Genomic DNA, 24,129 nt, shown 5'->3' with positions numbered 1-24,129 from the left:
CAAACAGAGCTGCCCTTCAGGCCTACTACAGAATTATTGATAAGCAATATTACGAGCTATGACAGTGTCCTTCTGGTCCTTTTTTTTTAGATTGTGTTTTCCTCTGTCACCCAGGCCTGTCTCTTATACACATCTAGATGTGTATAAGAGACAGGGACGTGACGGTGGAGCGCTTGTTGTAGTGCGCCAGGCGGGACGCCTCTCCCGCGATGCGCTCGAAAATGTCGTTGACGAAGGAGTTCATGATGCCCATGGCCTTGGACGAGATGCCGGTGTCGGGGTGGACCTGCTTCAGCACCTTGTACACGTAGATGGAGTAGCTCTCCTTGCGGCTGCGCTTGCGCTTCTTGCCGTCTTTCTTCTGGGCTTTGGTGACGGCTTTCTTGGAGCCCTTTTTAGGAGCCGGAGCGGATTTTGCCGGTTCAGGCATGGTAAGACACAGAACAAACGCGGCTTAGCCAAGAAAAGAAGTAAGAGAATGGGCGGGCCTGATTCTTTTATAACCACCTTATGCAAATTAGGGCTCCGAAAGTCATTCATTTCCATTGGTCCGTGTGCGGACCTTGCGTTTTCAGCAATGCGTACGCAACAACACCGACTCTTGACTTGATTGGCCGGTTCTGAAGCCATATTAGGACCAATGAAAAACTCGTTCTAGACCCCACCCCTAGGAAAGCTTATAAAGGCTTTCCTCTTGGTTCTCTTTCAAGCTTATTTTGTAGCGAGGTTCTGAGCATTGTCTGTGTTTAACCTTGACTTCAGTCATGTCTGGTCGTGGCAAACAAGGAGGCAAGGCTCGCGCCAAGGCCAAGTCGCGCTCGTCCCGCGCCGGCCTCCAGTTCCCAGTAGGGCGAGTGCACCGCTTGCTGCGCAAAGGCAACTACGCGGAGCGGGTGGGGGCCTGTCTCTTATACACATCTTCGCGCTCGTCCCGCGCCGGCCTCCAGTTCCCAGTAGGGCGAGTGCACCGCTTGCTGCGCAAAGGCAACTACGCGGAGCGGGTGGGGGCTGGCGCGCCAGTCTACATGGCGGCGGTCCTCGAGTACCTGACCGCCGAGATCCTGGAGCTGGCGGGCAACGCGGCTCGGGACAACAAGAAGACGCGCATCATCCCTCGTCACCTCCAGCTGGCCATCCGCAACGACGAGGAACTGAACAAGCTGCTGGGCAAAGTCACCATCGCCCAGGGCGGCGTTTTGCCTAACATCCAGGCCGTTCTGTTACCAAAGAAAACTGAAAGCCACAAAGCCAAAAGCAAATAAATGCAGACAAACAAACCAAAGACCAAAGGCTCTTTTTAGAGCCACCCAAGTTTTCAAAAAAAGAGCTAATGCGCTATTTCGTGATCAGCCCTTCATTTGACACTTTGGTGGCTCTTAAAAGAGCCTTTGGGGTGAATGAGTATGGTGTCAAGCCTCTTAATTACTTGTTCTTGCCAGGCTTGTGACTCTCCGTTTTCTTGGGCAACAGGACAGCCTGGATATTGGGTAAGACGCCGCCCTGGGCAATGGTGACACCCCCGAGTAACTTGTTGAGCTCTTCGTCATTCCTCACGGCTAGTTGCAGATGGCGAGGGATGATGCGCGTCTTCTTGTTGTCCCGAGCCGCGTTGCCCGCTAGCTCCAGAATTTCCGCGGTCAGGTACTCGAGGACCGCCGCCAGGTACACCGGGGCGCCTGCCCCCACCCGTTCCGCGTAGTTGCCCTTGCGCAGCAAGCGGTGCACTCGCCCCACCGGGAACTGGAGGCCAGCGCGGGACGAGCGCGACTTGGCCTTAGCGCGGGCCTTGCCTCCCTGCTTTCCGCGTCCTGACATTACGGCTAAAATTGCAGTTACAGCTTCTTTTACAAGGAGAAGAATGTGGAAAGAATAACCAATTTGATGTAATTTATAAGAGCTACCGGGAGGGGTGAAGGGAAGTCGTTTGATTGGCTAAAAGCGGAGCCGTATCCAACAGCCAATAGAAAAACAGAAAGCCGCCTCTTGGTTTGCATCCTGCCCTGAAAGGAAATGACGGATTTCGTAAGTATCTACCAATCGCTGAGAGCCACATTAAAGCCCCTTATTTGCATGGCAGGCTCTTTAAAGAGAGTAGGCTTTCAAACAAAATGTCTTGTACTATGGGGTTTTGCTTTGCTTTGTTTAGTTTACAGCCGGTGAATCCCAACATGGACCCTAAGAAACTGCAGAAGACATCCGTAGACTGAGAGTTACTCTCACGCAAGAGTAGGGGATTCTGAAGCCGATGATCCCCTTGAGCTCTAAACTACCAAGTCCCGCCCTTTCTGTCTCGTCACAGCCAAATTCCCTTTAAAAATACAAGTACTACTAAGGCTGCCTCCTTTCTCGCCCCTCAACTTAAGTCGCCCGCAGCGACTCCGCCCCACCCCCACCCGCCTGCACTCCTTGGAATTCAGTTTGACCGAGGCTAGATTTGTCATCCTCTTGACCTCCAGGAGGCGGCCTTGAAGCTTACTCCCTTGGCTTTCAAAATGTCGCCCTGCGTTTTTCTTCTTAGCTCGCCGACTTTTCTTATCCTGCTTCCCCATGCCATCTCTAAATCTGCGAGTCCAGCTGGATTCTGCTTCTCTATCTCCAATTCTTCACTTATCCCGAAGAGTCTTACCCATTTATATGCTTTCAACTAACATCCAAATTTGTTTCAGAAGCTCAGACCCTTGTGCCTAACTGCTTACTGAATACTTCAACCTACTACTTGTCCCAACGAGCACCTCAAACTCAAACTCAACCTCAGCTTATTCGAACGCGAACTGATGCAAACAACCTCCCCTCTTTGCCCTCTTCCTGAAATGCGCCAGCATACTTACAGATAACTAAGCCGAAATCTACTCTACTCTTCCCTTCGTCTCAGCATGTCCAGTCAGTTGCTTCCTTAATATCCCTTCAATCTTTTTCTCCATGCTCCCTTGTCCACCTCATCATCATCCCTTAGATTTCAGCAACAGCCGGGAAAGGGTAACTTTGCTGTCAGGCATTAATTGCTGGTGTGACTCCAGCGGCCTTAGAAATCTTTCCTGAAAGCTCTTCTTTTTTTCTTTTATCCCATATAACAGATGAACCTGAAAGCGCTTGTGTTTCTTCCTCCTCAACGTCCCATCTCTGGGAGTTCTACATCTCCTACACCATTCTCACCCTTTCCTTAGTATCCCTTAAGGTCAGGTAGAATAATAGAAAAAATAGACTTGTGGTTTTTTTGTTTTTTTGAGGCGGAGTTTCGCTCTGTCGCCCAGGCTGGAGCACTTCTCAGCTCACTGCAACCTCCACCACCACCTCCTCTACCCCGCCCCCACCCACCCGGGTTCAAGCGATCCTCCCACCTCAGCCTCCCAAGTAGCTGGGATGACAGACACCCAGCACCATGCCCGGCTAATTTTTGTATTTTTAGTAGAGATGGGGTTTCATCTCTACTAATGTTGACCAGGCTAATCTCGAACTCCTGATCTCAAATCTCGAATGTTGGCCAGGCTGGTCTCAAACTCCGACCTCATGATCTGCCCATCTCAACCTCCCAAAGTTCTGGGATTACAGGCGTGAGCCACTGCACCCGGCCAGAAAATAGTTAAATCTTATTCTTTGACACCTTTTCTGATGTTTTCTCCTTTATTCTCACCAGTTTATTCAACTGGCATTTATTGGATGTGTGCTGTTGGGCAATGGGTGTATAGATAATTGAAAGTAGTACAAACAAGTCTGTGATGAAATGCCTCCAGAAAATGGAGGAAATCTGGTGAACTCTGAGAGTTAAATTAGTTAAAATCAGCTACGTATAGAGATTACTCCTGGTAAGAATGCTGGTATAGATTTGGGAAACACCAAAGTTCAGACAGAGGTGACCAGGGTGTAACCTAAGATCCTTCTAATCCAATTGATTATATCATTTGAGAAGATGAATGTTAACAGAAAGGTGCAGTCTACATAGAGTCCAAACAGGTGCAATTGTAGTAGAAATATGTTATGTTTTCACCAACAATAAAATATATCTGGCAGAGGCAGAGTCTGGCCTACTAGAAAAGGGTCCTTGGTTATGAAAGCATCAGCCTTTTTTCACAGCCTGGGTGAAATATTTCTGAAGACTATCCAAGTTCCTTCATTCAGATTCTGTACTCAATTAACAACTTTCTGATTGTTCTATTCCAAGATAAACACATAAGACTGAAGTAGGGGGAGCCAGTTATAGAAAGATGTTCATCATTGAATTCAATGAATTTGCATTTTGGACTATTCATAAATTTCGTGTGTACTTTGTTAGCATGGGTCCCTCCCCAAGAAGCCAGTCAGTCCTGGAAGTTCTAATAGTGTCAACTTTTCAGATCTAAAGGGCTGAGAAAAAAACCCAGATGATAGGGGACCCTACCATAATCCTGGCACCCCATAAGGCCCTGCTTGAGGGGCATGCTGACCTTCCTTTCTTTCTCTGACCTCTTTTTTTTTTTTTTTTTTTTCCCAGACAGAGTCTCACTCTATCACCCAGGCTGGAGTGCAGTGGCAGAATCTCAGCTCACTGCAACCTCTGCTACTTGGGTTTAAGTGATTCTCATGCCTCAGCCAACAAATAGCTGAGATTACAGGCATGCGCCAGCACATCCAGCTAATTTTTGTATTTTCAGTAGAAACAGGGTTTTGCCATGTTGTCCAGGCTGGTCTCGAACTCCCAAAGTGCTGGGATGACAGGTGTGAGCCACTGCGCCGACTTGACCTCTGATTTCATTTTTACTTATATCACAGTGCTCTGTGCCATAAGAAGGATGAAAGAAAAAAAAAGATTATGTTGAAACCCTACTATGATAAACCCTACAGTAGCAACTGCCTACAAAGTAGATAAAATTATGTGTTTCACAAATAAACTGAAGCTCACAGGGATTAAAACAATTGCTGGGCTGGGTGTGGTGGCTCACGCCTGTAATCCCAGCACTTTGGGAGACCAAGGCAGATGGCTTTTACCCAGGAGTTTGAGACCAGCCTGGGCAACATGGCGAAACCCCATCTCTACAAAAAATACAAAAATTAACTGAGTGTGGTGGGGCACACACTTGTGACCTGTGGTCTCAGCTACTTGGGAGGCTGAGGTTGGAGGATTACTGGAGCCCAGAAGGCACAGGTTGCAGTGAGCCGAAACAGTGCCACTGCACTCCAGCCTGGGCGACACAGCAAGACTCTATCTCAAAAAAAAAAAAAAAAAAATTGCTAAAGGTCACACAGCCACATGATTAGAGTCTAGGTCTGCCTGACTCAAAGAACATGCTCCTCACGATGTCATTCACACTCTCACTAACTAGATGTTGGGCTTAATGAAGTCATTTAATTTATCCAGCCATTGTTTCTTCCTCTGTACAAAAAAAAGAAGAAAGAATTATTAGAGGAGAACTTCCCTACTCCCACACAAATATCCTTGCTGTGCCCACATCTCTTTGTTCATATCCTGGTGACAGCACTCACCATTCGGTACTGTGCTTTTTTTTTTTTTTTTTGAGATGGAGTTTCGCTCTGTCGCCTAGACTGGAGTGCAATGGCACGATCTCCGCCCACTGCAGCCTCTGCCTCCCAGGTTCAAGAGATTCTCCTGCCTCAGTCTCCCAAGTAGCTGGGATTACAGGAATGTGCCACCATACTTGGCTAATTTTTGTATTTTTAGTAGAAGTGGGGTTTCACTGGATTTGCAAACTGCAAGGTCCTAACAAAAGTAAGTCCTATAGATGCCATCTTTGTAGCAGCTTTCTAATCAATTTACTTCTCTCTAGCCCATCTTGTGCCTTCGCTCAGGTTATCTTTCACCCAGACTACCAACAAAGACTTTTCTGCTCCTCTTCCTGCTTCTACTCTTCCCACTCCTCACTAGAGTGGCCTTTCTAATAAACATTCTGATTCTTTTCTCATCATCTACTCTCTCCCCAGGTGATCACATACCACACCTCAGCCCCACCCCCATGATCTCATTTTATCTTCAACAACCCCTAAGAGATGTCTCAAATGTACTTCTCAGATGCTAAAATTAGTGGGAAAAAAATTAATGGAGAAATAGGAAAGTAGATAGACTTAAAGTATCTTCCACAATTACAGACAGAAAAGGAATTTTATAGTGGAAAAGCCTGACAGATACCATCTTAATCAAATGATCAGAATTATCACTAGTAATAAGAAAAATAAAGATCACGTGCCCTGGTAAGTTTCACAGAGAAGAATTCAACATTACTTCTGCAGTATTCTGGCCGAAAAACGCATGTGCTAAATTTTAATCATAAAGAAACATCAGACAAACCCAGATTGAGGGACATTCTACAAAATAAATGTTTGTAACTTCAAAACTGCCAAAGTCATGAAAGAAAGAAAATCTAGGAAACTATTCCAAGTTAATGGAGAACAAAGAGATACAACAACTGAATGCAACATGTGATCTTAGATTGGATCCTGGACCAGAAAATATTTCTTTTCATTTTATATATAGGATAGAAGTGAACAATTGGCAAATTTTGAATAAGGTCTGTAGATTAGATAATAGTACTGTATCTATGTTAATTTCTAGAGTCTGACAGTTATATTCTGGTTATGTGAGAAAATGTCTTTTTTTTTAAGTAAATATACATTAGTCAGGATTCTCCAGGGAAACAGAACCAATAGTAGATAGATTGATAGATTGACAGACAGTTTTATTATAAAAAATTGGCTTTTTGATTATGGAAGCTAATAAATCCCAAGATCCCCGAGATCTTCAGGGTAAGCTGGCAAGCTGGAGACCCAAGAAAGGTGATGATATAGTTCCAGTCCAAATCCAAAGGCCTGCGAACCAATGGTGTAGTTCCAGTCCAAAGGCCGAGTCTAAGACCCAGATGGAGCCAGTGTTTACTTCTGAGTCTGAAGGCTGGGAAAAGCCAACGTCCCGGTCTCAAAGCAGTCAGGCAGAAGGAAGTCTCTCTTACTCAGGAGAGGGTCCGTCTTTTTGTTCTAGTCAAGCTTTCAACTGGTTGGATGGGACCCACCTACATTAGGGAGGGCAATTTACTCCGTCTACCAATTCAAATGTTAATTTCATTCAAAATACCCTCACAGAAACACCCAAATTTTGCCAAATATCTGAGCACCAATCTTCTAGAAGTTGGCACATTAACCATCACAGGCCGGGCGTAGTGGCTCACGCTTGTAATCCCAGCACTTTAGGAGGCTGAGGTGGGCAGATCACCTGAGGTCGGGAGTTCGAGACCACCCTGGCCAACATGGTGAAACCCCCTCTCCACTAAAAATATAAAAATTAGCCAGGCGCCGTGGCCCATGCCTGTAATCCCATCACTTTGGGAGGCTGAGGCAGGCGGATCACTTGAGGTCAGGAGTTCCAGGGCAGGAGGATCACTTGAGGTCAGGAGTTCCAGACCAGCCTGGCCAACATAGTGAAACCCCATCTCTACTAGAAATACAAAAAAATTTAGCCGAGTGTGGTGGCACCCGCCTGTAGTCCCAGCTACTCAGGAGGCTGAGGCAGGAGAATCACTTGAACCCAGAAAGTGGAGGTTGCAGTAGGCCAAGATGGCGCCACTGCACTCCAGTCTGGGTGACAAGAGTGAGATTCCATTTAAAAAAAAAAAAAGAATTTTGGGCCAGGCACAGTGGATCACGCCTGTAATCCTGGTAATCCTGGGTGGCCGAGGAGGGCGGATCACCTGAGGTTGGGAGTTCCAGACCAGCCCGATCAACATGGAGAAACCCCGTCTCTACTAAAAATACAAAATTAGCTGGGCATGGTGGCACATGTCTGTAATCCCAGTTACTCAGGAGACTGAGGCAGGAGACTTGCTTGAACCCAGGAGGCAGAGGTTGCAGTGAGCCGAGATCATGCCATTGCACTCCAGCCTGGGCAACAAAAGCAAAACTCCGTCTAAAAAAAAAAAAAAAAAAAAGAATTTTGCACCTAACTCAAGTGAGTCAGCAGAAATTATTATTATTATTTCATTATTATTATACACACATACATTAAAAGAGAGATACAAAGACAAGTCTGGCAAAATGTTATCAGTGAATCTAGGTGAATAGTGGATAAATGGGTTGCTCATTCTATTAATCTTGCAACTTTTCTGGAAGTTTTAAATTTTTTTTAAAGGCTAGGGAAAACAGTGTATGTCATAGGTTAAATTTCTTGAGTGTGATAAGGATATTGTGGTTATGTGGGAGAATATCTTTGTTCTTAGGAGATACATGTTGGAGTAGTTAGGGGTGAAATGTCATGCTACCTGCAACTTATTTTCAAATTGTTCATCCAAAAAAGTACATAAATATATTTTAAAGTATATGTAAAGTACTTAAATATATGAGTATATATGTACAAGTATAAAATAAATATAAATGTAAAAAATAGTGGGCCAAGTGAAAGGTAGAGGGTGTTGCTTTGAACTATTCAACTTTTCTATGGCTTTGACGTTTTTCAAAATGAGAAGTTGCGGGAAAACATTTAGAAATATGTAAATATATTAAGGATACAAAATAAAATTTAAATAAATTTAAAAGTTAAGAATCGCCAAGTGCGGTGGCTCACACCTGTAATCCCAGCTCTCAAAGAGGCAGAGTCAGGAGGATAGTTTGAGCCCAGAAGTTCAAGACCTGCCTAGGCAATATAGCGAGACCCCATTCTCCACAAAAAGGAAGAAAAAACAAAGACAAAAATATATATATAAGCGTAAAAGTTAAGAATCATCCTGGAAAAATTACATCCTGTTACATCCCTGCTTAAAACCTCAGTAGCTTCCCACTACTTCTAGGATAAAGACAAAATTGCCTAACAAGGGCTACAAAGCCTTGGGAGGTCTGGGCCCTTCCTCTCCTCCCGGTACCCTACTCATCACCATCACCTGCCCCCTAGGCTCCAACCACATATAACCACACCCTAACTACACCAGAAAGACTCCCTCAAAATTCTCTCTCCTCTTGTCCTTTACACATGTGGCTACCACAGCCAGAACCTCACTATGAGGGACTGAGAAATGGATTTTCATGTTGTTTCTGCCAAACTGTTTCCCTAAATCTCGGAAATATTCTCTGCCCGCCCCTCATTCCACCTCTCCAACCCCGGCCAAGTTTGGGTAACTTGCCTCCGTAGCATCCTGTGTTTATCTCATGGTAGCACTTAGTACCCAGTACTGCAATTGTCCGCTCACTTGTTAGTCTTCAGTGCTCTGTGAACTCCTGGAAGACAGGGTCTGACTTGACTCTCCAGTCCCCAGCACTAGTCTGGGGCACAGTAATTATGTATTCAATCAGACTTCCATTTTCTTGTATATAAAATAAAGGAATCGGGCTAGATGATCTACAATATCTATTGGCAGTAAAATAGATCTAATAATCCCAACCCCAGCTGCGCGTGAAATCCCTTTTTCTTCGCGTTGCTGGGTTCAGAGTTTCTGACGACCTTACCGGCGGGGAGAATCCGAGACTACAGTTCCCATGATCCCTTAGGGCACCATGTGGTGCCTGCCCGTCCTGCTAACGCACAGCAAGGACTCCATTTCCCAGCGTGCCTCAGGAAGGGCGCCAGGACTGCGTTTTGCTCCGGAGCGTCCGGAGTCCTGGCCTTGAGCGGGAATCGCAGTATCCGAGGCTGAGCGGCAGGTAAAAGGGGCTTCTTCTGGCCTTCACAGGGATCACAGGGGCTTCGGCCTAACCACAAGTACGCAGTTGCACATGCCCTACATTTGCCCATTCTTTGCAAATCCCCTAAGGAACGAACGCGCCTCGCTTGCAGGCCTTTCTAATCTCCGCTTGGTCCCTCCACTCCCACAGCTGGAGGTCGAATTCACCGTGTCACGTAGAGAAAAGGGGCGGTGTCTCGGGTCTCCCCGTGTGGCTTCAAGGCGGTCTCCTGACAGAAGCTGGTGTGGACATCTGGGCGTGGGGTTAGAGTGGATGCGGGGGTCGCGGGGCGGGTGTTGACACTGTGCTCTCACCAGGCGGATCATCTCTACCCTCACTCCTGGTGTCTGTGTCTCTGGCGCAGCCGATGCTGAGTGGGCGCCTGGTCCCAGGTCTGGTCTCCATGGCTGGCCGGGTCTGTTTGTCCCGGGGCAGCGCGGGATCCGGGGCCATCGGTCCAGTGGAGGCCGCCATTCGCACCAAGTTGGAGCAGGCCCTGAGCCCCGAGGTGCTGGAGCTTCGCAACGAGAGCGGTGGCCACGCGGTCCCGCCTGGCAGTGAGACGCACTTCCGCGTGGCTGTGGTGAGCTCTCGTTTCGAGGGACTGAGCCCCCTACAACGACACCGGCTGGTCCACGCAGCACTGGCGGAGGAGCTGGCAGGGCCGGTCCATGCACTGGCCATCCAGGCACGGACCCCTGCCCAGTGGAGAGAGAACTCTCAGCTGGACACTAGCCCCCCATGCCTGGGTGGGAACAAGAAAGCTCTAGGAACCCCTTGAACCCTAAGAAAGGGGGAGGACCAAGATCCGAATGGGCTGAGTGAGCACGAACTACTGAGGCCTTCCCTTCGATCCAGTCCAGCATTTGTAAGGGATGAAGATCCCTGAGCCCTATTCTGTTGGGGTCCATACATATTCTCCAAAGATAGCAACTTGCTTCAGGTCAAAGTGAACCCAAGAAAAGAGAAGAATCACTCACTACTGCTCTTGCCCTGGACTATTCAGGAAGGGCAACCCAGATGTTTCATGTTAAATCGTGACAGAACTGCACCAAACCTGATGAGTTGGAAACAATCCTATACATTAAAAGAAATTACACTATGAGGCTGTGTTCTTAATGGACTGCTGAATCAGTGCCATAGGTGTTCTTGGGAGAAGAAAGATACCTGTAGACTAGTCGGGAACGGCTTTATGAGGGAAGTGATCTACTTGGGTCTTTAAAGGAAAGCACAAAATTAACCAGAAAGGAGAGGATAGGTGCTGCAGGCAGGGAGAAGAACCTGAGCAAAGGCATAGACACTGGACTGAGCAGTGAGTTAATGGACAAGACAGGCGATATAGGCAGGGACACATTTGAACTTCATCTCAGGGGAATGTTTGCCTTTTTTACAGCCTGTCCATTTCCAAAAAGTAGTACTTGTATTTGTTTAAAAGAAAAATGTTTTTAAAAACCACTAAAGCAGTGAAAAGAGAATAAGAACTAAGAAAATGATCACAGATGATGGAGAAACCTTTATATAGCCCTTTTTTTTTTTTTTTTTTTTTTGAGACGGAGCTTCGCTGTTGTCACCCAGGCTGCAGTGCAGTGGCGCAATCTCGGCTCACTGCAACCTCTGCCTCCTGGGTTCAAGTGATTCTCCTGCCTCAGCCTCCCCAGTAGCTGGGATAACAGGCATGCACCACCACGTCCAGCTATTTTTTGTATTTTTAGTAGAGATGGGGTTTCACCATGTTGACCAGGATGGTCTCAAACTTCTGACCTCAGGTGATCCTCCTGCCTCAGCCTCCCAAGGTGTTGGGATTACAGGTGTGAGCCACCACCCCTAGTGTTTTTTTGTTTGTTTCTTTAAGATAGAGTCTCTGTTGCCCAGGCTGCAGTGCAGTGGCACGATCACAGCTCACTGCAACCTCCACCTCCCAGGTTTAAGTTCTCCTGCCTCAGCCTCCCAAGTAGCTGGGACTAGAGGCTTGTGCCACCACACCCGTCTAATTTTTTGTATTTTAATAGAGACAGGGTTTCACCATGTTGCCCAGGCTGGTCTTAGACTCCTGAGCTCAGGCACTCTGCCCACCGCCTCCCAAGGTGCTAGGATTACAGGTGTAAGCCACCATGCCCCACAATGTAGCCCTTTTTGAGCATTACAAATGTCATATTTCTGAGGGGAGCTCAAGTAATGTCTATAGAAGCAACTTTCTAATAATCTCAATGTGGAAATTATTAGAGAACAAAACTTGGTTAACATATATCTTTTTTTTTTTTTTTTTTTTTAGACAGAGTTTTGCTCTTGTTGCCCAGGCTGGAGTGCAATGGCCTGATCTCAGCTCACTGCAACCTCCGTCTCCCAGGTTCAAGCAATTCTCCTGTCTCAGCCTCCTGACTAGCTGGGATTACAGGTGCCTGCCACCATGCCCGGCTAATTTTTGTATTTTTAGTGAAGACAAGGTTTCATCATATTGGTCAGGCTGGTCTCAAACTCCTGACCTCAAGCGATCCGCCTGCGTCAACCTCCCAAAGTGCTGGGATTACAGGCATGAGCCACCACGCCCGGCCCGGTTAACATATATCTTGATCATTTCTAGCTAAAGAATTTAAGGTGCATGTGGTTGGGCAGTAGGGAGTTATTAACGAATTTTGAGTACAGACATGCCAGAGAGCATTTGGGGTCAGATGGATCTGGCAGTGATGTGTAAGTGAGTTGGCATGGGAGATTGGAGGAAAAGAGATCAATCCAGAGTGAAGGTAGAACCCTGATTTACAGGTCATCTGTGGGAATGGAAAGGAAGGAGTTGATTTGAGAGCTACCATAAAATCAGAAAATGGTTTGATTAGAACAGAAATGGACTAGAGTGAGAGGGGAGTCAAGGTAACCCCAAGGCAGTGGTTTTCAGATTTTCTCTTAGGTAAGAACTCCCATGGGAGATTGTTCAAAATGTAGCTTCTGGCCGGGCGTGGTGGCTCACACTTGTAATCCCAGCACTTTGGGAGGCCGTGGTGGGCGGATCACCTGAGGTCAGGAGTTCGAGACCATCCTGGCCCCATATCTACAAAAATTAGCCGGGTGTGGTGGCAGGCGCCAACCACACTTAGGAAGCTGAGGCAGGAGAATCGCTTGAACCCGAGAGGCAGAGGTTGCAGTGAGCTGAGATCACACCATTGCACTCCAGGCTGAGCAACAAAGCGAGACTCTGTCTCAAAAAAAGGAGATTCAAGGTCCCCATCCTTCCAAACCAAGAAAAAAAAAGGGTTCTAATTCTACAAGTCAAGAGTGGAGTCTGGAGTCTGTATTTTTAAAAAGCATAACAGAAGATTTAGGGGAAAGTTGGTTCTATTCTTGTGAAATGTTACTCCCAAAGTTTTCAAATCTGGGAGACTTAGAGGGCCTTCCATCTGTAGGGGAAAGATCAAGGTAGAGAGGCCAATTTAGGAAATAAAGCTGGTACACCATGTTATTCTGACCTTCAGTTTGGAAAGCTGTTTTTCCATCTCACCATTTTACCCTCCAAGGCTGTTAGGAGAATTGGATGTAGGTGGAGAGTCACAGAAGCAGGTATAGCCATTTTGTATTTTGAGGATTTGTTTCCGTTTTATTTTTCATCAATATTTTTCATTGCATTTTTCACATCAACAGAGTTGGGTTTGGGGTTCCCCAGGAGAGCAAGGGAGATGGATGGGTCCCTCCCAGGGGTGCAAGGAAGAGGGCTACGTCCAGCATGTGAGGAGTGAGGGACAAGGGCACAGGGCACACATTCATACACTGGGCACTGGAGGAGAAGGCAGTCTTTTGAGCACAGACACCAAAGAGTTAAACAGTCACCACCTGGTACAGTGTTACAAAATGGGGGGAGTGACCACAGGGTTGGGGTACTGGACGCAGCATGACGAAGGTGAATTTTGATTTTCTTTTTTGTTATTTTCACTTTTTTCCTTTTTAACTTTTTTAAAACATTTTACAAACATCTAAAAACTACAACACATCACAGCTACAGTGGGGTGAGGGGAGGGCACCAAAGAAAGCAGCCACACAGAGTAGGGTGGGACGGGGCAGCCTAACCTACAGAGGCTATTGTGTGGAAGGGTAAAATGGGGAAACTGAGGCTTCTAGTCCCTGCGTTAGGGGTCCCTCACTCACTGCCCAACCTCTCCCCACTCAGAGGAGCTGCCAGGAGGGCCCCTGCTTCTTGCCTCTGCCCCAGCTCCTTGTGCTTTTTGATGTGCTGGTTTGACCAGATGCCTGGTTTCGTTCCCTCCCCTGCTCCCCTGCCTGTGAGGGGACAGGTCCGGGGTATGGGAGGGCAGCTGTGCTGTTCCCACCTGTGCTATAGTGGGTGGAGCCTCTCACTCCAGAGGAGGCCTGTGCTTCTTAAGGAGGGAAGCAGATGAGCCTTGTCAGATGCCCTCAGATCTCCCGAGACTGTGGGTCTCTTATCCCTGGCTGGCCTAGGGCTCCTCCATCCCAGGCTCAACACAGAAACCAGATTAGGGGAGGGACTATGGGAGGCAGGGTTGTGTGTGCGTCCGCTGAAGTTAACCCTTGGCTTATATTTGAGGACAGTATAGTGATACCCCCCGCCCCATGGCACATGCACACACATATATAAGTATACACACACATTCACACACAGTCCTGCAGAGCTGCCTCAGAACTTAATCTATTAATAAATAAGAATCGGAAAGCTAATTTCATACAATTCAGGCTTCATATTTGCAGCCCAAATTGAGAGGGAAGTGGAGGCCAGAGGGCTGAGGTTTATTGCTTCTCCCTCAGCATCCAACAGGAGGTGTGAGAGGGCACCCGAGGCCCACCCTTCAGACTCAGAAGTTCTTTTGGTCCATGGTCTACACCAGAGTCCCAGCCCCCATCATAATTGCATACCTGTGGTTTCACCAGGGCCTAGGCAGAGGGAATGATGGGGAAGACAGGAAGCCTATTCTGGAACCCCTGGAACAGGGAAGCAAGGGCCCCTCTCTAACAGGGAGAGAAGGATGGGGCTCAGCCTTCTCTTGTGCAAAGTCAAGGTAGTGGGAAGTGGGGAGTACAGCTTCATCTCAAAACTGGGATGAAGGAGCCTTCCCTGTAGTCCCTGCCCACGGGGGTCACACACATGCACACTCACACACACACACAGCTAAGACACCAAACACAGGGAGGGGGGAGTGAGGGCTCTGGAAGTCAGGATGGCAGGGCAGGGAGGGGAAGGAAGGAGTTGTTGGTCTCACAGTGTGCCTGCCAATCCCAAAGCCCTACAGATCCCTTCACTGCAGCACCTGCCCCCGGGTCTCAGGCAGCTTCAGGGCCAGAGAGCTGCCAAGGGCAAGGGCAGCTGAGGCAAAGAGGATGGGGGCCGCCTTGGTGATTCCCACGAAGGATGTGAAGATGCTGATCCCCAGCACAGCTGCCAGCTTACACAGGGCATTCAGGAAGCCGAAAGCTGTGGTCCTGCTCAGGAGTCCCCCAGTGCAGCATGGCGCAAGGTACAGGAAGGAGGCAAAGGAAGAGTGGAGGGCAGGGAAGTGAAGGCCAGGAAGATGCAGGCAGTGTCCAAGAAGGAGACAGAAGGTTGGAGAGATCAGAGAGGTAAAGGATGTACGCCAGGAATGTAGATAAATTAAGAGACAAGGGGAAAGGAGACCAAAAATTAGGTTAACAGTTAAGGCTTCGAGGAGTAGATACAAAAGCTACCAGATTTTTTCTTTTCTCTTTTTCTTTTTTTTTTCTTTTTTTTTTTTTTTTTTTTTTTTTTTTTTTTTTTTTTTTTTTTGAGACAGAGTCTCGCTCTGTTGCCCGGGCTGGAGTGCAGTGGCGTGATCTCGGCTCACTGAGAGCTCCGCCTCCCGGGTTCACGCCATTCTCCCGCCTTAGCTTCCCGAGTAGCTGGAATTACAGGTACCCGGCTAACTTTCTGTATTTTTAGTACAGACAGGGTTTCACCATGTTGGCCAGGCTGGTACCAAACTCCTGACCTCAGGTGATCCGCCTGCCTCGGCATCCCAAAGCACTGGGATTACAGACAGGCGTGAGTCACTGCGCCCGGCCAAAGCTACCAGATTTTAGAGGAGAAAATGGAAATGTATCTTCCTTCACCCCTAAGGATGCTCTTCCCATTCAGCCCTCCTTCCTCACCCCACCCCTCCCCTGAATCCACTGCCCTGCCCCCACCGCATTCCAACTACCTCTTGTCTGAGGGGTAGAGTTCAACAGTCAACACGTCCAGCGCATTCCAGGATGCAATGCTGACCCCACCAAAAAGGCAGAGCAGAGCGATCATGGCTGACTCGCTGTTCCCAAAAGACAGGAAGAAGCAGGAGACACAGGACATCACGCTGGAGCCAGCTGGATGGAGCCAGGAGAGGAGAGAACAGCATGAGCCTGGCCACAGTGAAACCTACCCACAGCCCGCCGTGTCCCATCAGGTGGCTTTCAGATAGCCCAGGATGAGACTTGTTCCCAAGGTATCCAAAAGGAAGGCTTTTCACTCCTCCTCAACCTCCCTTATAATTAATAATATCAGTAACCATCATTTATTCAATGCCAGCCATGGGCCAAGCCAATTGATGCTTTACATGCATTGATCTAGCACATCAACCCTACGACACAGGTACTATTATCACCTCCATTTTGCAGAGGAAACAACCAGGCTTACAGAGGTAACTTGCCAGAGGCCAGAGATGGGTGGTGGAGCTGAGATTCAAAACTCATAACCTCAAAGCCTGTGCCCTAACCACTTGCAATTCTGCTTACCTCCTTTACCCCCAGAGAAGCTTCTGTGCCAGTCCCCACCCCATCCTGCAGCACCCCCTAAACAGAAAACATGAGAGAGAGGAACTCTCTGACCAATCTCTTCCACAGCCCAAGGTGAGAAGCCTGTTGCCTGCCTCCCGCAGCCCCTGGCCCCTACTATCAGATCTGACTCAGCCTCTCCCCCTTACCAAGCATTCTGAGCCTGCCGATCTTGTCCATGAGCAGGGCCGACACGATATTACCAGGAAGCACTGCCAGTGTCCCCAGGAAGCTCACAAAGTATACCATGTAGGCACCTTCGCCCGTCCCTGTCACATCTAGCGGGCAGCCCTCCTTGTTGTGCAGGAATGTGCTGTTTACCAGACGGCTGTTCACAAACTTGTACTCAAACAGGTCTGTGGGCAAAGGCCAAGATAAGCAGACAGTCATAGCAGATGGGAGAGGGAGGCTGCTACGGCTTATGGCTCGGGGCTCTGCATGTATGGAAGTTAGTAGGAGGCGCTCTCAAAATTATTCACAGTACTAATTGCAAAACATCAAATAATATCACTATGGGAACTAGGGATCCTTAGAGCAGAAAATGACCATCATCTGTCCAACAGTGTGACTTTGTCCAAGTTCTCCCATTAATAGTCTTAGCTGCTTATTCATTCTTTCTGTCCGTGCTAGCTGACTATAAGCAGTAGCAATGCTGTGGACTTAGGAAATTTTTCTGAGAAAAACATTTAAAATAAAAAGTCCTATCCATTGTTGTTTTCCTGCAAGATGGGAAAAGCTCACCCAGTATGAGGTGGGAAACTTCAGTCTAGCTCACAAAACCAGCATTTCATGTGCATATACTGAAGTTTGAGAATCACTATTAAAAAAGAGTGGATTCATGCAATGATCCCCACCAAATACCCCTTTCATTGTTTTTGTTTTTCCCAAGAATGCTATTTTGGATAATTTTACCTTCTTCAAAGGTGCATTAATTTTGCCTCACTGAGATACAATTTCAGCCAAAGGCAAATAAACTTGATGTTTTTGTCAGATATTCTATTACAGGAAAATGTCCAACATCCATTAGATTTTCAAAATTATTGGTGGTAGCTGTCAAGCCCCTCTACCACCTTCCTACAGGGGTCCAGGGATCTCAGCCTGAGAACACCAAGATAGTGAATGAAAAAGGTTCCTTCTCATCGAGGTCCACCCAACCCTTTGGTCTGATACCCACCAGCCACCCCGCCTTACCAGTGTTATAGAACACAGTGTTGATGAATGTGCAGTTGCGGAAAAACGTGTTGCTAGATGTGACATCCTCAAAATAACACTCTTCAAACAGGGAATCCTCAAAGGACACTGACTTCAGGCGCAGCCCAATGAACCTGTAAGGCCAGGATGATGAAAGACACTCCTCCCTCATCCTCATGCCCCCTCCAAGACTCACTCTTTAGTGAATGAATGGGGAGCTGGGCATTGAGGAGAAACCTCAAGTGTTTGCCCCCAAATGTCTTGTCTTGAACCCCTAGACTCATAAAAAAGACAAGAGGTAGCAGGAACAGGGAAGAAGTGAAGTTTAAAGGTCTCCACATACTTGTCATTGAAGTACTGCCCGCCTCGGTGGATCTGATTCTCCAAGGTGAAGTTAAAAGTCACATGCTCTACGCGCTCCCCGGGGAACACTTTGGTGCGGGATGCGTAGTCCACTGCCTGGAGATGGCGGATCATGTCAGGAAACCAGACGGTCAGGCCATAGTAGCTGAAGAGTCAAGGACAATGGAAACAGACAACAGGCTTCAGACAGGGCTCAGAGATTAGAATGAGGCAGAGGAGAAAATGGAAATGTGTATCCTCTCCAGAACGAGGGAGAAATGGAGTCAACCTCTGTTAGGACCTTGCTGCTCTCCAGCCTCACCAACTTCTCCCTGCTCCTCCCTTCACCAGTTGCTGTGCTCCTGGGGACTTCAGGGTCTCGCACAGCAGCCACTAAACTTTTTCTTACCTCCTGAGCATTTGCTTTTCCCTCTGCCAAAAACACTCTTCTCCACTCCAGCCACCCCCACTCCCTGTCTGACTCCCATTCGCCCTTTAGGACTTAGGTCCCCACCCCAGCCCAAGTCCTCCCATCACCCTTTCCCCACCCTTCTCTCATCACCCTGCTTCCTAGCAAGTTTTGTCCCACTTCTTGACCAAAACATAAACTCCAGGAGGACCTGGGACCACGTCTGTTTCATCCCAGCACAGAATAGAAACGGAATCCTGGTCAGCCTACAGTACAAGTTTGTTGAGTGAACTAGTGAAGTAGAGCTGGCTGCAGGAGCAGAGGCGGTCTGCATGGCACCTTCCCTCATCACTTGTCCCCTGCATCTCCATTCTCCCCACCTCTCTCCCTGCTCACACACCACAACCACCACATACCACCCAGCCCACCCGTCTTCTCACCTGAATGACATGGTGAACCATACACCCATCATCATCAGAGTGATGCGCCGATATTCGGGACCAAAACAGGAGAGAAAATTCCCCCAAACCTACAGGGGACCAGACAAAGTTAGACCTTGGCTATACTAAATTCTAGCACCCATAGATCCCCACTTTTCTGCCCTCCCACCTCCCTTCAGCTCACCCATCACCCACACACATGGACTTCAGTCCTGCCTTCTTCTCCACTTCCCCCACTCCCTTCTCTCTACCACCCCGTCAGCCATTACCTGCCCCCCTAGGCTCAAGGCCCGGACACCCCAGCGCTGGTACCAGGTCCCTGTGTCCGACTGGATCTCAATCAGTTCATCCTCCTGATGGATCGTCTTAATGTGGGTTACCTGGGGTCAAGAGAAGGGGTGAGCAGTCACACATCCTGTGTTTCCCAACCTCCACCAGGTGCCTCAGTTTCCCCTGCATTAGCAAAATGGGAAGCAGGGGGTGGATATGATACCCTGAAAATCTCCTTATGGTAGAGTGTGGTCTGAGGTCAGGGGTACTCAGAGAGGGGCCAGGTAGGGGCTGGGGCTGCAGGGCGCAGAGGTCTGAGTCGGGAGGGCTGTGGCTTACTGAGAACACGCGCTCAGGATGTCCCTTGGCTCGCATGTTGGTATCATGGACCTGCTTCAGCACCATCCAGGCCTCATCATGCTTCCCATTCTAGAGCCAAAGACACAATCCCCATATCCAAGTCAGCCCCTACCTGACCCAGACCAGAGTTATAGATCCCCTCCCTCCCACCTGGCTTCTGTAGTCACAGGACACTAAATGGCTCCCGGCCCTCAATCCCACCACCAAGCCCTGACCTATGAGCATGCACTGCCCACTCTGAAAGAGCCCCGAGCTGAGGTATAGCAAGACGACCAGACCTGGGCAAGAGCTGCAGGTTGGGGGTAGGGAGTGTTGTCCAGGGGAAAAAGGCAAGCACAGGCAACCATAGGTAAGGGAAATGATGGGCAAGCATGTAGTCAAAGACCTAATCCTGCTGGGGTTAGGAGGGGAAGGTGTAGGGGGTGGGAATGTCTCTTGAGCTGTAAATGCAGGACAGGGCCAAGGCCCTTCCCTGCAAAATCTTAAGTCATCCAAGGGTGAAGAGGTCCCCTGGTTTCTCCACCCAAGAACCCCTCAGGGATACATTCCAAGGCAAAAGATGCAAGATAAAGTCCCCCAGAGAATGGACGCTGTGAGGAAGGCCCGCAGCTGAACAGGATCAAATCAAACCCCAGTGGGTGTTTGAACACAGGAGCCCCTGCTGCTCTCCACACTCCACAGCCTGCACCCCACCCCACCCCACACAGCTCAGCTCCATCACCTCTAGGAAGAAACGGGGACTTTCAGGCTGCGTGGTCAGAGCCCCAATGGCAAACACAGAAGGAAAGGCGCAGACGAGGACGAAGACCCTCCAGCTGTGGAACTGGTAGGCAGAACCCATCTGAAAACTCCACCCTGGCAGGGAGAGAGTGATAGCATTAGCAGAGAGGCCAGAGGCTAAGGGAACCCACCACAGGGAGCACAGAAGAGGGAGGAGGGAGATAACCTGGGGTGGATTCCGGGAGGCTGCTCACCATAGTGGGGGATGATGGCCCAGGCCATAGCAGCTGCGTACACACCACCAATCATCCAAAACATGCAGAGCCAGCTCAGATGCTCCCCTCTTTTCTCCTGGGCCAGAAACTCAGAGAAATAGGAGAAGACAATGGGGATGGACCCTCCAATCCTGGAGCACATTTCAAGAATTCAGCATTAGCAAATGGCCATAGTCCTGATCCCCTGCCCCACTGCTCTGGACCCTGAGCCCCTTTTGTCTTCCAGGCTTTTGAAGAGATTCCATCTCACACAAAAAGCCCTACAAGCTCCCCTGGGGGCCAGCCATCAAGCACCCATCCTTGGGACCATGGGAAACAGGCAAGCAAGTCTCAGGGAAAAGGAAAGAGCAAATCTTAAATCTTGAAAATGACTTACAGAGTTGGAAGGGAGGGAAGGTAATTGCAGAAAAGAGAATAAATCTCCAGAGAAAAAAGACAAGCCAAAAGCCTCCAAGGGCAGATGTTGTGGGAACGGCCAGAAAGGAGCTTGGAGTTGAGGCAGAGTAAGCATGCCTGCCATGCTTGCAAAAGTGAAGGGGCAGTGTGGGCAACGCATCAGGGTTCTGGCAGGTGTGGGTGTTAGCAAGGTTTGTTGTGGAATGCAGGAAATGTGTAGACTCTGGTAGGGGGTAACTCTGGGTCCACAGGAGTCCAGGGGTGGGGCTGAGGCCCAGTAGGCCTCTTCATGGAGGCAGGCTCAAAAATGGAACTAGAAGTGGGATGGAGGACTCAGGAGTGGGCCGACATGGAACAGCACTCTGGACTGTAGTAGACAGGTCCTGGGCAAGGAGGAGCTGGCCTGAAGATGGTTGGGGGAGAAAGGAACTCATTCATCCATTCAATCACACAGATTTAAGGTGCATTTGGTGTGCCTGGCACTGTGCTGGGCCCTAAAGATGCAACAGTGACCAAGGCACAGTACTGCCCTCAAGGGGCTTAGGAAGTGGACACTCACCCAACCCCAGAAAGGAGGCGGCAGAAGAGGAAAGTGCCGTAACCCTGGACAAAAGATGAGAAGAAGGCAAAGACGCTGTTGACTGAGAGCGAGATGAGCAGACATTGCCTCCGACCCAGCCGGTCAGCCAGACCTCCCCAGAGGAAGGCTCCCACCATCATGCCCAGGTAGACGATGAGGCCTGGAAGGAGGAGGAAAACAGAGGCAGAGGGGGCGTGAGAAGACACACCTCAATTCTCCCAGGAGATGAGCACTGAGGGAGCTGAAGGATCTGAAGAACTTCTAGAAGCTAAGTCTACCCAGAGATTAGAGCAAGTGAGAGAAAATGAATGGTGTGAGCAAAGATAGAAGGTCATCTCTGCAGGCCAGGCGTTCAAAGGCAGGAATGAAGATATGGGAGAACCTACAACTCTCCACTGTCTTCGGTCTGTCTCATTTCTCACTGTGAGACACACACACACACACACACACACACACACACACATACACACAGTGACACCCTTACCCCTGGCTCACTTTGAAGGAGGAATGGGTGTGCCTAGGATCCCAGACCATCCCAGGGTCCTCTTTATTCTCCCTGCTTTGATCCCTCGAAGCAGCAAGACTGCTCTCATTTGTTCCTGGGGAAAGGGGCTCCAATTCCTTTCATCTTCCCAGGAAATCCCCCACACAAAATCCATGCTTTCTTCCTCCCAGTCTCAATATTTCTGGTCCAAAAACTCTCCTGTTTTTCACTTCCTTCATAAAATCAAAGCTGGAATTAATCTTTAAAATCATCTACTCCAAACTTTATATTTTCTCATGTCCAAACCAAGCCCCAGGAAGAAGAGACCTGTCCAAGACCCCATGGCAATTTGGTGGCAGAGTAAGGCCTCGATTCTTTCTCTGTGAGTCTAGGGGGTTCCTCCTCAGAGTCCCTGTCAGGAAAGGTCATCAAACAGTACATTCTGTCCCCTGGAAACTCCCGTCTGAGTGAGAGAAAGTCTAAACAGCTTCTCTGGCAGAAGATCCAGGACCCTCCTCCTCCCCCAACCACCCCAAACTGACTCTCCCCATTTATACCAAGGAGTTTGGATACTGGCTTCTTGTTTCCCAATCAGTGAAATGGAATAAGATAACCAGAGGGAAAGCTATGAAGAAACATTAAATGGTAAGGACCATCCTACCATAGCCACCTCCTGCAGGATAAAGCAGACCACCACCCAACCACTGGCCCAAGCCCCAGTCCAACTGCCCTCCTGCAAGTCCCTGTTTCACATTCAACTTCACTCTGACCCAAGGCCAAGAAGAGGGAGTGTGTGAGGGAAGAGTGTGCAGAGGAGCCCTGAGCCCTTCAGGAACATCTTGGGTACAGGGTCCTAGGGAACCCAGTGGTAAGGACAAGAGCAATTTCCAGGAGCAAGGAGGTTTCCAGAGATTGAGGGGATAGGGCTGGAGCCCCCCATGTCTTACCTAGCATGCCTTTGTTGGAGTCGGACAGGCACATGTCTTTCTCAGCGCTGGGCAGCACGAAGCCCACCACAAAGACCTCCACACCATCAGCCATCAGCGCCAGACCAAGCACAAAATACAGTGTCCACTGGAAGCGGCCGTGGCCACACTCCCGTAAGATAGCTTCATACTGTTGGGCCAGTTCTTCTCGTTCTTTCCGTCGTTGTGCCTCCCCCCGGCCCCCAGGGGGACCCTCCCCATCGCTCAAGCCCCCCCTTACTCCAGCCAAGGGTGCCCCATCTGCCATCCGCTCGCCTTTGCCCCCAGACTCTGCCCGGGGGATGCCCTGATATTCCCCTTCGTAGATCTCATCATCCTCGTCATGGCCCTCAGTAGCATCACTGGACGCACCGCCTTCCTCCTCATCCTGGGTCCCTTCTCCTCGGTAATAGCTATCACTGGGGGCAGGGAAGTCGTCATCATCATCCTCCTCCTCAAAGCGGGAGTAGGATCTTCGGGAATATTCGTCCTGGACTCTGTCCAGGCCCTTCACCACCTTCTTGGCCGCATGCTTCTTGACTTCCTTAGCAATGTCTTTGGCCCCACGGATGAAAGCTGCCCGATCTCGGAAGCCCTCTTCCATGATGGGGCCCTGAGGCACTTCACCAGGTCTTCTCCACTTCCTGCTTCTTTTTCAACTTTTTGCTCAAGGACTTGTAGAGTCAAAAAGACCCCTCCCCACAGTTACTTAGATGAAGTGTGTTCCAGTATCTTTGGGCACACAAAAAAAGAGCAAACAGGTCCTAGCCAATGAGTGCCTAGGAGAGAAAAGGAAGGAGAGGAACTTTGACCTATACCCAGTTCAGTTGGGTGGATGGCGAAGGGACAGGAGGAGCAGGGGAATGGGAAGGGGAAGGGGAGCCAGATTGGGAGGCTAAGCCAGGATAACTCAGGAAGGGTCGCCTACTTCTCTTCCACAAGCCTCTGGAGACCTGGAAAAAATAACAGACAGCAAAAGGAAGCTGTGAGTCCTAAGGTGGTGAAGAAGGCCAATATAAAGCTTCTCAACCCAGAGCCCCATCTGGACCATGTGGTGCAGAGATGGTCTTCTCGCTTTAGGCTCCCATTCACACACTAAAAAGGGATGGCTATCTGGGCTAACCGGGTCACTCGCATAGAAGTCCCCTTACTTTGACCTTGGAGGCCTGGCCTATGGAATTTGCTCCAAAGTCACAGTCACCTACTCTGAGCCCTTCTCCTAACCCCCAAGCCCAGCCCAGCCCTTGCTTTATCACCAATCTGCAAAGAACTGAACAGGAAATATGA

The 24,129-nt window shown here is 48.9% G+C and overlaps 5 protein-coding genes across 8 annotated transcripts in view; 2 read left to right on the top strand and 3 right to left on the bottom strand.

The window, feature by feature from the left end:
- LOC105534783 (histone H2B type 2-E) overlaps window positions 1-789 on the bottom strand; it is a 2,786-nt gene extending 1,997 nt beyond the window's left edge. For 2 of the 3 annotated variants that reach the window (XM_011973648.1, XM_011973650.1), the window contains exon 1: window positions 200-789. In XM_011973648.1, the coding sequence (XP_011829038.1) occupies window positions 200-430 (231 nt within the window). In that variant the 5' untranslated portion in view covers window positions 431-789. Of the gene's footprint in view, window positions 1-190 lie in introns of all 3 variants that reach the window. The other variant, XM_011973649.1, reaches the window with a different exon arrangement.
- On the top strand, window positions 711-1,273 carry LOC105534784 (histone H2A type 2-C). The gene is made up of 2 exons (XM_011973652.1): window positions 711-876; window positions 985-1,273. The coding sequence occupies exons 1-2, from the start codon at window positions 765-767 to the stop codon at window positions 1,260-1,262; spliced, it is 390 nt and encodes a 129-aa protein (XP_011829042.1). The 5' UTR covers window positions 711-764; the 3' UTR covers window positions 1,263-1,273.
- Window positions 1,274-1,373: 100 nt separating this feature from the next.
- LOC105534782 (histone H2A type 2-B) lies at window positions 1,374-2,104 on the bottom strand. Its single transcript, XM_011973647.1, has one exon. The coding sequence runs from the start codon at window positions 1,813-1,815 to the stop codon at window positions 1,423-1,425; it is 393 nt and encodes a 130-aa protein (XP_011829037.1). The 5' UTR covers window positions 1,816-2,104; the 3' UTR covers window positions 1,374-1,422.
- A 7,414-nt stretch (window positions 2,105-9,518) lies between these two features.
- BOLA1 (bolA family member 1) lies at window positions 9,519-10,735 on the top strand. 2 transcript variants are annotated; one of them, XM_011973645.1, is made up of 2 exons: window positions 9,519-9,609; window positions 9,948-10,735. In XM_011973645.1, the coding sequence occupies exon 2, from the start codon at window positions 9,998-10,000 to the stop codon at window positions 10,409-10,411; it is 414 nt and encodes a 137-aa protein (XP_011829035.1). In that variant the 5' UTR covers window positions 9,519-9,609; window positions 9,948-9,997; the 3' UTR covers window positions 10,412-10,735. The 2 variants fall into 2 exon arrangements, with proteins under 2 accessions (XP_011829035.1, XP_011829036.1); XM_011973646.1 differs by having other exon boundaries at window positions 9,566-9,609; window positions 9,781-10,735.
- A 2,453-nt stretch (window positions 10,736-13,188) lies between these two features.
- Window positions 13,189-23,799, bottom strand: SV2A (synaptic vesicle glycoprotein 2A). The gene is made up of 12 exons (XM_011973644.1): window positions 22,825-23,799; window positions 21,373-21,553; window positions 20,397-20,548; window positions 20,144-20,277; window positions 19,402-19,491; window positions 19,062-19,172; window positions 18,793-18,881; window positions 17,945-18,109; window positions 17,602-17,735; window positions 16,560-16,766; window positions 15,804-15,963; window positions 13,189-15,069 (listed from the first exon to the last, which is right to left on the bottom strand). The coding sequence occupies exons 1-12, from the start codon at window positions 23,444-23,446 to the stop codon at window positions 14,886-14,888; spliced, it is 2,229 nt and encodes a 742-aa protein (XP_011829034.1). The 5' UTR covers window positions 23,447-23,799; the 3' UTR covers window positions 13,189-14,885.
- Between the last annotated feature and the right edge of the window lie 330 nt (window positions 23,800-24,129).

This window comes from Mandrillus leucophaeus, unplaced genomic scaffold (genome assembly GCF_000951045.1).
Source record: "Mandrillus leucophaeus isolate KB7577 unplaced genomic scaffold, Mleu.le_1.0 Scaffold139, whole genome shotgun sequence".
In the NCBI taxonomy this organism is placed as follows: domain Eukaryota; kingdom Metazoa; phylum Chordata; class Mammalia; order Primates; family Cercopithecidae; genus Mandrillus; species Mandrillus leucophaeus.
This window is presented reverse-complemented; position numbering and strand designations above follow the sequence as displayed.

Excerpts from the sequence above, each read along its gene's own strand:
- LOC105534784 (XM_011973652.1), top strand. The coding sequence starts at position 765 with ATGTCTGGTCGTGGCAAACAAGGAGGCAAGGCTCGCGCCAAGGCCAAG. Across the intron at positions 877-984 it reads GCACCGCTTGCTGCGCAAAG|GCAACTACGCGGAGCGGGTG; the intron begins GCAACTACGCGG and ends TGCTGCGCAAAG.
- LOC105534782 (XM_011973647.1), bottom strand. The coding sequence starts at position 1,815 with ATGTCAGGACGCGGAAAGCAGGGAGGCAAGGCCCGCGCTAAGGCCAAG.
- BOLA1 (XM_011973645.1), top strand. The coding sequence starts at position 9,998 with ATGCTGAGTGGGCGCCTGGTCCCAGGTCTGGTCTCCATGGCTGGCCGG.
- SV2A (XM_011973644.1), bottom strand. The coding sequence starts at position 23,446 with ATGGAAGAGGGCTTCCGAGATCGGGCAGCTTTCATCCGTGGGGCCAAA. Across the intron at positions 19,492-20,143 it reads GTCCCCGTTTCTTCCTAGAG|AATGGGAAGCATGATGAGGC; the intron begins GTGATGGAGCTG and ends CTTTGGCTCTAG. Across the intron at positions 15,964-16,559 it reads CGGCAGGCTCAGAATGCTTG|CTGGCTCCAGCGTGATGTCC; the intron begins GTAAGGGGGAGA and ends GGCTCCATCCAG.